General features: G+C 41.9%; 1 protein-coding gene across 3 annotated transcripts in view; it reads right to left on the bottom strand.

The window, feature by feature from the left end:
* Window positions 1–2,129: 2,129 nt before the first annotated feature.
* MED14 (mediator complex subunit 14) overlaps window positions 2,130–11,441 on the bottom strand; it is a 75,000-nt gene continuing 65,688 nt past the window's right edge. For all 3 annotated transcript variants that reach the window (XM_067723254.1, XM_067723255.1, XM_067723256.1), the window contains 3 exons: window positions 7,655–7,780; window positions 7,050–7,242; window positions 2,130–4,432 (listed from right to left, as the gene is read on the bottom strand). In XM_067723254.1, the coding sequence (XP_067579355.1) occupies window positions 4,359–4,432; window positions 7,050–7,242; window positions 7,655–7,780 (393 nt within the window). In that variant the 3' untranslated portion in view covers window positions 2,130–4,358. The remainder of the gene's footprint in view (window positions 4,433–7,049; window positions 7,243–7,654; window positions 7,781–11,441) is intronic.

The raw sequence follows: 11,441 nt of genomic DNA, 5'->3' as shown, positions 1-11,441 counted from the left end.
AGCCTCTACTCTGTTCCCCCAAACTGAGTCCTCGCCAGCCAACGATTGGGCTCCCTCTCCTGAAGCCTGTGCTCCTGTTCTTTTTTTTTTTATTATTGTAGAGGTGTAAGACGGTGCTCAAGACAGTTATTGAATTACTTACGTTCCTTGTGTTATACAATTCTAGAAAGTTTATTTAACTGGATCCTAAGCCCGCAGGTTGGCTGTAGCCTATCTGGACATTAGTGAAATTTGACCGTTGGCTGTCTGCACCGCGCACCTGTTAAGCGCCTGCGGTGTGCCAAGGTGACACAAAGCTCAGAGACATCCGCCATTGGGCTACCTAGCAGAGGCAAAACAGGACGACACATCACCCGGATTCTGGAGGGCTGCATCGCCCCGAGTGGGATGAGGACTTCTTCCACTATGGTCTTGAAGCATCGAGCTTAGGTGACTTAGTACTCTTGGTTATATGATAATTAGAGCTCCTTGCATAAGGTAATCTAAGTTCCAAATAAGTGCCATGAGGGTCAGAAGGCGATGGCTTGTCAACTCCGAATGACAAGAGGTCATCTCAATTTTAGTTGCTTTTAGTGAGCTGCTTGAGCTTGGAAAACATTTTAAAATTGTGTGTAGTCAAAAGGCCCTGAGGGAAGAGCCTAAACATTGAAGCCTTCCCCTGACTTTGTTTCACAGCAAAGTGGCAGTGTTCAGGAGGGTCAGCTTTGGACTCAAAATGCTGCTTCTTAGCTGTTTGATCTTAAGCAATCTTAATTTGATCTCAGCAAATTACTTCATTTGTCCAGGCCTCAGTTTACTCACGGTAAAAGGAGGCCTACCCTGTTGGGTTGTTGTGACAATTAAATACAGTCTGAAATACTTAGTGCCGGGCAATAGTAAGCGCTCAGTAAATATTAGCTATTATTTTATATTGACCTAAACGTGCCCTTTCATCAATCAGTCATTCCTGGGCAAAGTATTTTAACAAATCACTGGCCACCTGGAAATGGAGGCAATTTATAGAAAACCGTGAGCAGATGATAGCCTCCTGGAATTCTGCAGCACAATGCTGGCTGGCCTCTGCTAATTTTTTCTTAAAAACCTCGATAGTAAAACCATCCCAAGTAAATTTCAAATCATTCCCTTAGACAAACTGTCCATTCCCATTAAACCACATGAAAAAGGAAATTCCACAGGGAACAATGAAATATACATTAACATCTTTCCTTTCTGTCCCTTAAGTTCCCTGAGTATAAATTCTCTTATCATTTTCTGTGTATTGATTTTATATCAGGAACACTTGGATGATAGTAAACTGGATTAAAGTAAAATGTAATAGGTATTTCTTCTGAGGAAGAAACCATGAAAGAAAGGAATATCTTTTTTTTTTCTTCTTTTTTTTTGCTGTACGCGGGCCTCTCACTGTCGCGGCCTCTCCCGCTGTGGAGCACAGGCTCCGGACGCGCAGGCCCAGCGGCCATGGCTCACGGGCCCAGCCGCTCCGCGGCATGTGGGATCTCCCAGGACCGGGGCACGAACCCGCATCCCCTGCACCGGCAGGCGGACTCTCAACCACTGCGCCACCAGGGAAGCCCCAGGAATATCTTTTTTTATGTTGAAATTGGACCCAGATTTAGAGTAGCAAAATTATATTTCTTGAAGTTATCAAATTAACCATGATCCCAAAAATGACTAACAGACTATTTAGTATCTCGTCGCTGAACAGGTTACTGTGTTAACTACAACATAGTAAAGTTATTAGTGGTGTTTAAATTTAAAATCATGTATATTTTAGTTTATGCTTGCACTTAGCTCACTCAGTGTTAGTTTTCAAACAAAGTTCAGCGCTCCTGTTATTAATAACTTGATATGTTCTGTTAAAGTTTTCGCTTTCTTCCTCTCTAATTCTGAAAATACTTCTAATACATTCTGTTTTTTTTATCTTTTGGCCGTGCCGCGGCACGTGGGATCTTAGTTCCCCGACCAGGGATTGAACCCGCGGCTCCCTGCATTGGCAGCGCGGAGTCCTCATTTCAGCAGATGGAAAAAAGAATGTGGCAAATCAGGACCAATTTCTTCAAGGTTAAGCTAATAATAAACCAGACTACTACCCAAAACATCTTCATGAAAATTAACTAGAGAGTTGGTAGTTCTCTGAAACTTGTATGAATTTTATTTATTACTGAAATTTCTAAAGTCACATTGAAATACACTACAGACCCAAACCACCTATTAGGCAAAATCCCTATGGGCATACAGTCCCTTCGATTGAACTCGGTTAACAGAAGAGGCAAAAGACATAGTTTGTGATGAAATCTAAGATTCAAATGCTCAGTGTTTTCAAGCTGTAATAAAGTATGCATCAATTCCAAGTATCAAGCGTGATATCAAAATTCACATCCATGGGTTTTCTCTTCATAAGCATCAAAAGCAAATTCTGTTCACTGAATTCTATCTTTTGATTTGCACAATGCATTCAGAGATGACTTATAATAAGGAACAAAGTATCCACTGACTGTATCATGTTTAAAAATGCAATTAATATTTCAAAACCACAATTAAAAGGGAAAATGCCTGAAAATTTAACTCTATTAATAAAATTATTTGAGACAATATTATCCTGCCGATAAAAATACATTTCTTGTATATACATGTAGATTTCTACATGAAAGAAAGGATTCAGCTCCAAATAGGAAAGGGCTGACCCTTGATAAAAGACATCTCAGACTGCCAAACTGATGTGATTACCATTGTAAGGTGAACCAAAAACAGAAGGATAAAAGGTAAGTTAAGGGAAGGATAAAAGTTTAGTCACCTGCTTCTGCATAGTGGCAGAGTTGGGTGAGAAGCAGGAGATGAAGGCAGAAATAAGACATAGAAGAAAGGCAAAGAAGGCCTCAGTTCCGACCAGAAATGAATGGAGAATCAAGCAAAGTTGAGAACAGATATTAACTGCAATGAGATGCTTGAAACTAGAATTTGGCAGTTGATAGTCACAGAAGCTCAATTAAATCATCTTAAAGTAGAATTAGATAAAGCATCTAAAATTTCATGGAGAACAAGTATAACAGTGATCAGATAGCTCAGCATGGTATTACCATTTAAAAAACTTTCCCAAATAACATCAAGTCTCCAGAAGACCTTTGCTTTGGATCATGTTCTTTGAAGCTTAAAAAAGTTCCCGACGGACTGGGAGAGACAGCACAGTGCTCCGAACAGAAACTCTGCTGAGATGTGTAACAGAAACTCCATTTGACCCTGGACAGACCCTGGGTCTTGGATTCTTCCAAGTGAGTGCACTGCGCCAGGCTTCTTCCAGGTAAAACATTTCATCATTTTGTTGACAATAAATTAAATTGGGATTGTTTAGAACCACCCCAATTCTGGTGGGGAAGGCAAGGGGGAGAAGTTAATCAAGATAAAGAAACGTCACAGAAATTTCATGCAAGGGTAGAGCATTCAAGTTCTTGGTTTCCTAATTAATGCTATATGCAGAAGTATCCTGTAAACTAAATTTGCCTAACAGAAAAGTTCCCACATCCTCAACAGAGAATGACTGCAGTATTTGGGATCCTTGATCAATATGAACTACTCACTGTTTGTTCTCAAAGATTGGGTTCTTTCTTTTTTACCCAAATCCTACACTGAAAGACAACCAAGGTCCTAAATGTTAACCACCAGTCAAATTAGGAATGTTTAAGGAAAATAAATTAACCTTGAAACAAAGATATTTTGGTCAAATTTCAGACATGTATTATTAGAAATTAATTACTGGCCCCACCAGGTTAAAGATGAAGGGAGGCCCTGAGAAGTCTACAGAGCTGATATACACACAAGTGAGGGGTCACTTTTTTTAACCTAGTTTTATTAAATATTGCTTCTTTGGGATGTGTTTATAACAACTCCCAGAACATTTTCATGTAAGGATTCAAAGCGGTCATATTAAAATACAGCTTCAATATAAAGTTTATCACAGTTTTACAGTATTCAAAAATGACAGACCTGCCTTAAAAAACAAAACCCAAAAAAGGACTATTACACCCAAAACATAAGAAAACAATTAAATAAACAAATTTGGCATTTCCATAATTTTATAGTATAAAACAGAATATTAAATCTATTACTGGCAAGCGGACACTGACGTATTACCTAATTTGAAATGTGTCCCATTTAAACACACTATACAAGTTCACTATACAAAAGATTGATGGTCTTTTTGATGAAAGAAGTGCACCCTGAAAATTTTTGCCACTTTAGAATATTCAGCTCTTAAAGTCAAAAAAGTCCTTTTGCTTTTTTAAACTGAAGGCTGAATTCAGATTTTTTTTTTTGTTGTTTTGTCTCTTTTGTCAGCCTTCCTGGTTTAAAAACAATAGTATCTATGGACGCCCACCAGGGGGCAGTGTAAGATTAGCCATTAAATCACGAACAGCGGCAAATATTGTGCATTCACCTGCAACAGAGAAAAATGGTCATTAGCTATTCGCAATACAGGAAAGATGATGTTAACACACCGGTGGGGGTAGGGGTAATTAAGTCTAAGATTAGCAAGAACTTTAAAGACCAAAACAAAAGACTAGATTTTAACTGCACGGATTATAGGGGATTAAGCGTTAAGTATCAGATGATACTTGGTTTGGGTTTTGTTTTTTTCATCATGAAGACATTTTGGGCAACTCCCAGTTAGATCTGAATTTAAGACAATATGCCTAGAGTTTCTCTACAGAAACACTGGAGCATTGGATAAGACTTTGAAGTCGGACTTCAAGGCTCCTGACGACCGTTTCTTGAATCTAATGCAAGATCTAATTTTATATTTATATATTAGTTAACAACATCAATCGTGTCCTTCTGATGTTGCATTAAAGGCCAGATAAAAATGTCTACGACAGCACTAATAGAACCTTCTGTGATGACAGAAATATTCTATATGTGTGCTGTGGCTACTGAATACTTGTAATATAGCCAGTGTGACTGAGGAACTGAATTTTACATTTTATTTGATTTTAAATAAATTTAAATAGCCACATGTGAAGAGTGGCAGTTATACTGGACAGTGCAGGTCTATGACACCTATTGGAGTCTCCCTCAAATTTCCAGGAATTGATCAACTTCTGGAGTTCAACGTTAAACTCAATTAATACAAAAATAGAATGATTTCTCCTTCACCGGGGAGGAAGTGATGAGTTTGGGAGGAGGGGAGGGGTGGCTAAAGTACAGCACACCAACAATCCCAAAACAAGATTCGTTTGTGTGCGTGTGTATGGGGGGGGGGTGGTTGGGGGAGGTTAATGATTCATCCTCTCAATTTCCCCTTTGCTCAAAGAACGAAATACCCTGCCTCTTACTTATTGTGTGTGTGTGTGTGTGTGTGTGTACATACACACACACACACACACACACACACACACACACACACACACACGTATCTCAAATATTTCAATACAATAAACCAAAACCAGCTGTAAATATTAGAAACCCCAAACCGGGTCCTTTCCCTAGAGCATGGCCTAACGCTACAGTGGCTGAGAGCGAAGGAAGTGAAGACCTCAATTGAATAATGGCCTTCCGGCAAAGGGCAGGATGTGCAGTGATCCTGCGCAAGTCACTGCAACCTTCTCTCCAACTACTGGAAAATTAAGGTACAGAAAGAAAAATCCAAAGGTTTAACCAGTCTAAGGTCAAATAAAGGAAAAAAAGAAATATACTTCCAAAATATCGCAACAATTTCTTAAATAAAAGAAGTTACAACTTTTTATTTTTTAAAAAACACATTTTCGTTATTGATAGGGAGAAAAACTTGCTCGATCCCAACAGGATCAAACATTCTTTCCTTTAAATTTTAAATTCCATGAGACATAATAATGATAGTCATCTGCTTGCGAAGGAATGGTGTTTATTATCAAAGTTACACTGAACTGCTACTTGGAAAATGCTGATAGCTTTAAACTTTGATTCTGAAGGACCTATTCTGAGCTGCAAGAAGAGAAGTCAAAGGATGAAAGCAGAAAATTATAAGAAGTGGAAGAAGCATTACAACAAAAGAAGCACACCCTTCTCTACTGCCCAGTGTGTTCCTTATAAACTATATGTAGGTGAGAACTTGTCTATGTATACAATATGGGGCAACAAACAGCTGAAAATATAATTTCTCCCATGATTCCTGTGTCTAGTAAAATTTTGACACTGTGGTACCTAAAAAATGTTTCAGAGAACAACTTTCCCTCATTTAAAAAATTAATTCTGTTATCATACTATTCTAAACAGAAAGATACAGAGGACTTCCTTAATATTAGAAATAAGCAAATTTTAATTTAATTTCCTTAACGTTAGACATAAGCAGAATGGAAGAGAAGTTCTCTTTGCTGAGCTTTATGTTTTATAGTAAAAAATTTAGCACTGCCAGAAGTTCCGTGTTAAGCATAGGCTACTCCGGTATTGAAGGGACCTTGTTTATCTACCAGAATCATTCTGGTCTCTTCGAAAATGTTCAGTTTGAGAGCTTCATTGTGCACTTGGTGAAAAGGTTCACTTGCACCCGCCTAACACTTATATAAGAAGCCCAAGGAGCAGTGATGCCATTTGTATCAGCTTTTATTCTTCACAAAACATTTAGAAGATACAGAGGTTTGAGTGATATTATTCTATTCATGACTGAACCATGAAATAGGAGAAACCAACATGCATTTCAACTTGGTGATGTACAGAGTGGCAGGTATCGATGGTGGGGCAGGAATTCACAGCCATGGAAAATTCTATCATCCTAACCTAGGGCTTTGTGGCAACGTGTGCTATAAATACAAGCTTCTGGCATTAGCAACTGGGTCAGTCCCAATAGTAAATCACTAACAAAAATAAAGTCCAGGCAGCAGAGACATGGACAAAACTGAAGAACCAGTGAGAAAGGAAGAAAGCGACAGGCAGACATTAAGAGGGCCACAGCAACCAGAGCTCTACTACTAGGACTGGGGGGCAAGGTGGGTAAGGAGGGAGCAGAGAGGAGAAGGGGGATCTCTCAAAAGAACGTTTATAACATATATGCAATAAAATATCATCTACTTGTCATGTACCTTGTCGTGGTGGGTTCATCTCTGCAAACCTCTTCAGAATGTTGCTGACCATCATGGGAGCAGCAACAGAAGAGTTCTGCTGTCTGGGAATGTCTGCCTGCTGGGTGGTACCTGAAGCCATGTCATAAATGATTGGAACTATAATACTAACAGGTTCTTGGGGAGGGACCGATGTTTTCTGAGTTAGCTGAAGCTGTAGACACAACACAAACAAAAGAGAATAAAAACACAGTAAGAAAACAAAATATTTATGTAAATGTATCAAAAGTACTATCATTTACTCTACTGTCAGATTAAGATACAAGTAAAAGAAAATTAAATAGAACAAGAAAAGTGACAAACAACTAAATATTATGATTAAGATGCAACTGTGTCACACAATTACCTAGTTCAATATATTCCTTACTAAAGGAGCCAAGGTTATGTGAGGTCTGACAATTAAGGGATCTGGGCCTATATTTGGCAGCAACAGGTAATTTCTGTAGGTACCCAAAAGATGCTCTGTTATCCTCAAATGGAGTCTCCCTCAGAAGCTCTGCGCACCTGCACCCATATACACACACACACATACACACACAAACACGTGCACGCCAGGTGGTACTTACAAAAAATAGCATTTTGGATTTCAGCACCACAGCAGGTGTCCCAGGAGGTGCAATTGGCGGTGCACTGGGAGGGATCGTCAGGCAAAACTGAACGTTCCATTTTAGCTGTGTTGCCTGGTCAGGAAACTGTTTTGAAAAGAAAAAAAATTATGATAAAGTCATATGAACATTTAAAATTGTATTCTAGTGTAGGAGCCTGAAAGGTTAGAGGGAATTTTATACTCAATTATCAGTAGATCATAAAGTTGATAACCTGCCTATTCTCAAAGGAAATATACACATGAAGGTCCTAACTGAAGAGTCAGCTCTGGATTCATGATATGTTCACCTTCCTTCCCTCCCACTTCATTAATTCCCAAGGCCTACGGGTTCTCCTTCCTCGGTGTCTCTGACATCTGTTCCCTCCTCTCTATTTTCACTGATGCCACTGAGCTCAGGGCTCCGTTACTTCTCCCGTGGCCCCCCTAATGGTCCCTTCCATTGGCTGCCTCTCCCAATCCGTCCTTACACCACTGCCAGACAAATGTCCTAGAGCATGGTTCTAATCTAGCTGACAAATGCTCAGTGACATGCAGTGATCCATGCTGCCCCCCTCACCCCCCAAGGACCAACACTGGCATTCAAGGCGCTTAACTGGTGCCAATCTAGACTTCTCAGTCTCATTTCCAACTACTTCCCTAAAACAAACTGCATTAATAATTTTAAACTATATCTACTGGAGCTTTTTTAGTGACATAAATATTTACTCCTTTAAAAACTCAAATGGATTTTTTTTAACATAAATAATGTTTCCTATAGCCTATCAGAGCAGAAGCCAAATGCTGACACTACTAGCAAAAGAACACTGCCGTCCCAATATTAATAATAAAACACCAACTGAAAAAAGGAATGAGGTATTTGGAATTACCCAAAGCAATGCTAGAAACATTAAAATGAAAGGCCTACTGCAAGACTGGAAAATTAAAATTAGCTGCCATCTGGATTCCAGCTATATATCTGTATACTTTCATAGGAAAGAAGAGGCATTTAAAAACCTCCCCAGAGGGAGAGAGGGGGAAGATGGCAGAAGAGTAAGACGCGGAGATCACCTTCCTCCCCACAGATACATCAGAAATACATCTACACGTGGAACAACTCCTACAGAACACCTACTGAACGCTGGCAGAAGACCTCAGACCTCCCAAAAGGCAAGAAACTCCCCACGTACCTGGGTAGGGCAAAAGAAAAAAAGAAAAAACAGAGACAAAAGAATAGGGACGGCACCTGCACCAGTGAGAGGGAGCTGTGAAGGAGGAAGGGTTTCCACACACTAGGAAGCCCCTTCGCGGGCGGAGACTGCGGGTGGCGGAAGGGGGGGAGCTTCAGTGCGGCGGAGGAGAGCGCAGCAACAGGGGTGCGGAGGGCAAAGCGGGAAGATTCCCACACAGAGGATTGGTGCCGACCGGCAATCAATCATCAGCCCGAGAGGCTTGTCTGCTCACCCGCCGGGGTGGGCGGGGCTGGGAGCTGAGGCTCGGGTTTCGGTAGGAGCGCAGGTAGAGGGCTGGGATTGGCTGCGTGAACACAGCCTGAAGGGGGCTAGTGCGCCACGGCTGGCTGGCCGGGAGGGAGTCCGGGGGAAAAGCCTAGAGCTGCCCAAGAGGCAAGAGACTTTTTCTTCCCTCTTTGTTTCCTGGTGCGCGAGGAGAGGGGATTAAGAGCGCTGCTTAAAGGAGCTTCAGAGACGGGCGTGAGCCGCAGTGATCAGCGCGGACCCCGGAAACGGGCATGAGACGCTAAGGCCGCTGCTGCCTCCACCAAGAAGCCTGTGTGCGAGCACACGTCACTCTCCACAACCGCCTTCTGGGGAGCCAGTGCAGCCCGCCACTGCCAGGGTCCCGTGATCCAGGGACAACTTCCCCCGGGAGAACGCACGCCGCACCTCAGGCTGGTGCAACGTCACGCGGGCCTCTGCTGCCGAAGGCTCGCCCGGCATCTGTACCCCTTCCCGCGCCCCCCTGCCTGAGTGAGCCACAGCCCCTGAATCAGCTGCTCCTTTAACCTCGTCCTATCTGAGGGAAGAACAGACGCCCTCCGGCGACCTACACGCAGAGGCGGGGCCAGATCCAAAGCTGAGCCCCTGGGAGCTGTGCGAACAAAGAAGAGAAAGGGAAATCCCTCCCTGCAGCCTCAGGAGCAGCGGATTAAAGCTCCACAATCAACTTGATGTACCCTGCATCTGTGGAATACATGAATAGACAATGAATCATCCCAAATTCAGGAGATGGACGTGGAGAGCAAGATTTACTATTTTTTCCCCTTTTCCTCTTTTGGTGAGTGTGTATGTGTATGCTTCTGTGTGAGATTTTGTCTGTATAGCTTTTTTTTTTGCGGTACGCGGGCCTCTCACTGTTGTGGCCTTTCCCTTTGTGGAGCACAGGCTCCGGACGCACAGGCTCAGCGGCCATGGGTCACGGGCCCAACCGCTCCACGGCATGTGGGATCTTCCCAGACCGGGGCACGAACCTGTGTCCCCTACATCAGCAGGCGGACTCTCAACCACTGTGCCACCAGGGAAGCCCTGTCTGTATAGCTTTGCTTTCACCATTTGTCCTAAGGTTCTGTGCGTCCGTATTTACTTTTATTGTTTTACTTAAAAAAAAATTTCTTAATTATTTTTTATTTTAATAACTTTATTTTATTTTATATTATTTTATTTTATCCTCTTTCTTTCTTCATTTCTTCCTTTCTACTTTTTCTCCATTTTATTCTGAGCCATGTGGATGAAAGGCTCTTGGTGCTGCAGGCAGGAGTCAGCGCTGTGCCTCTGATGTGGAAGAGACAACTTCAGGACACTGGTCCGCAAGAGACCTCCCAGCTCCACGTAATATCAAATGATGGAAATCTCCCAGAGATCTCCATCTCAACACCAACACACAGCCTCACTCAACGACCAGCAAGCTACAGTGCTGGACACCCCATGCCAAACAACTAGCAAGACAGGAACACAACCCCACCCATTAGCAGAGAGGCTGCCTACAATCATAATAAGCCCACAGACACCCCAAAACACACCACCAGACGTGGACCTGCCCACCAGAAAGACAAGATCCAGCCTCATCCACCAGAACACAGGCACTAGTCCCCTCCACCAGGAAGCCTACACAACCCACTGAACCAACTTTAGCCACTGGGGACAGACACCAAAAACAACGGGAACTACGAACCTGCAGCCTGCAAAAAGGAGACCCCAAACACAGTAAGATAAGCAAAATGAGAAGACAGAAAAACACAAACCAGATGAAGGAGCAAGATAAAACCCACCAGACCTAACAAATGAAGAGGAAATAGGCAGTCTACCTGAAAAAGAATTCAGAATAATGATCGTAAAGATGATCCAAAATCTTGGAAATAGAATGGACAAAATGCAAGAAACATTTAACAAGGACCTAGAAGAACTAAAGACGAAACAAGCAATGATGAACAACACAATAAATGAAATTAAAAATACTCTAGATGGGATCAATAGCAGAATAACTGAGGCAGAAGAACGGATAAGTGACCTGGAAGATAAAGTAGTGGAAATAACTACTGCAGAGCAGAATAAAGAAAAAAGAATGAAAAGAACTGAGGACAGTCTCAGAGACCTCTGGGACAACTTTAAACGCACCAACATTCGAATTATAGGGGTTCCAGAAGAAGAGAAAAAGAAAGGGACTGAGAAAATATCTGAAGAGATTATAGTTGAAAACTTCCCTAATATGGGAAAGGAAATAGTCAATCAAGTTCAGGAAGCACAGAGAGTCCC

Source organism: Pseudorca crassidens, chromosome X (genome assembly GCF_039906515.1).
Source record: "Pseudorca crassidens isolate mPseCra1 chromosome X, mPseCra1.hap1, whole genome shotgun sequence".
In the NCBI taxonomy this organism is placed as follows: Eukaryota; Metazoa; Chordata; class Mammalia; order Artiodactyla; family Delphinidae; genus Pseudorca; species Pseudorca crassidens.
This window is presented reverse-complemented; position numbering and strand designations above follow the sequence as displayed.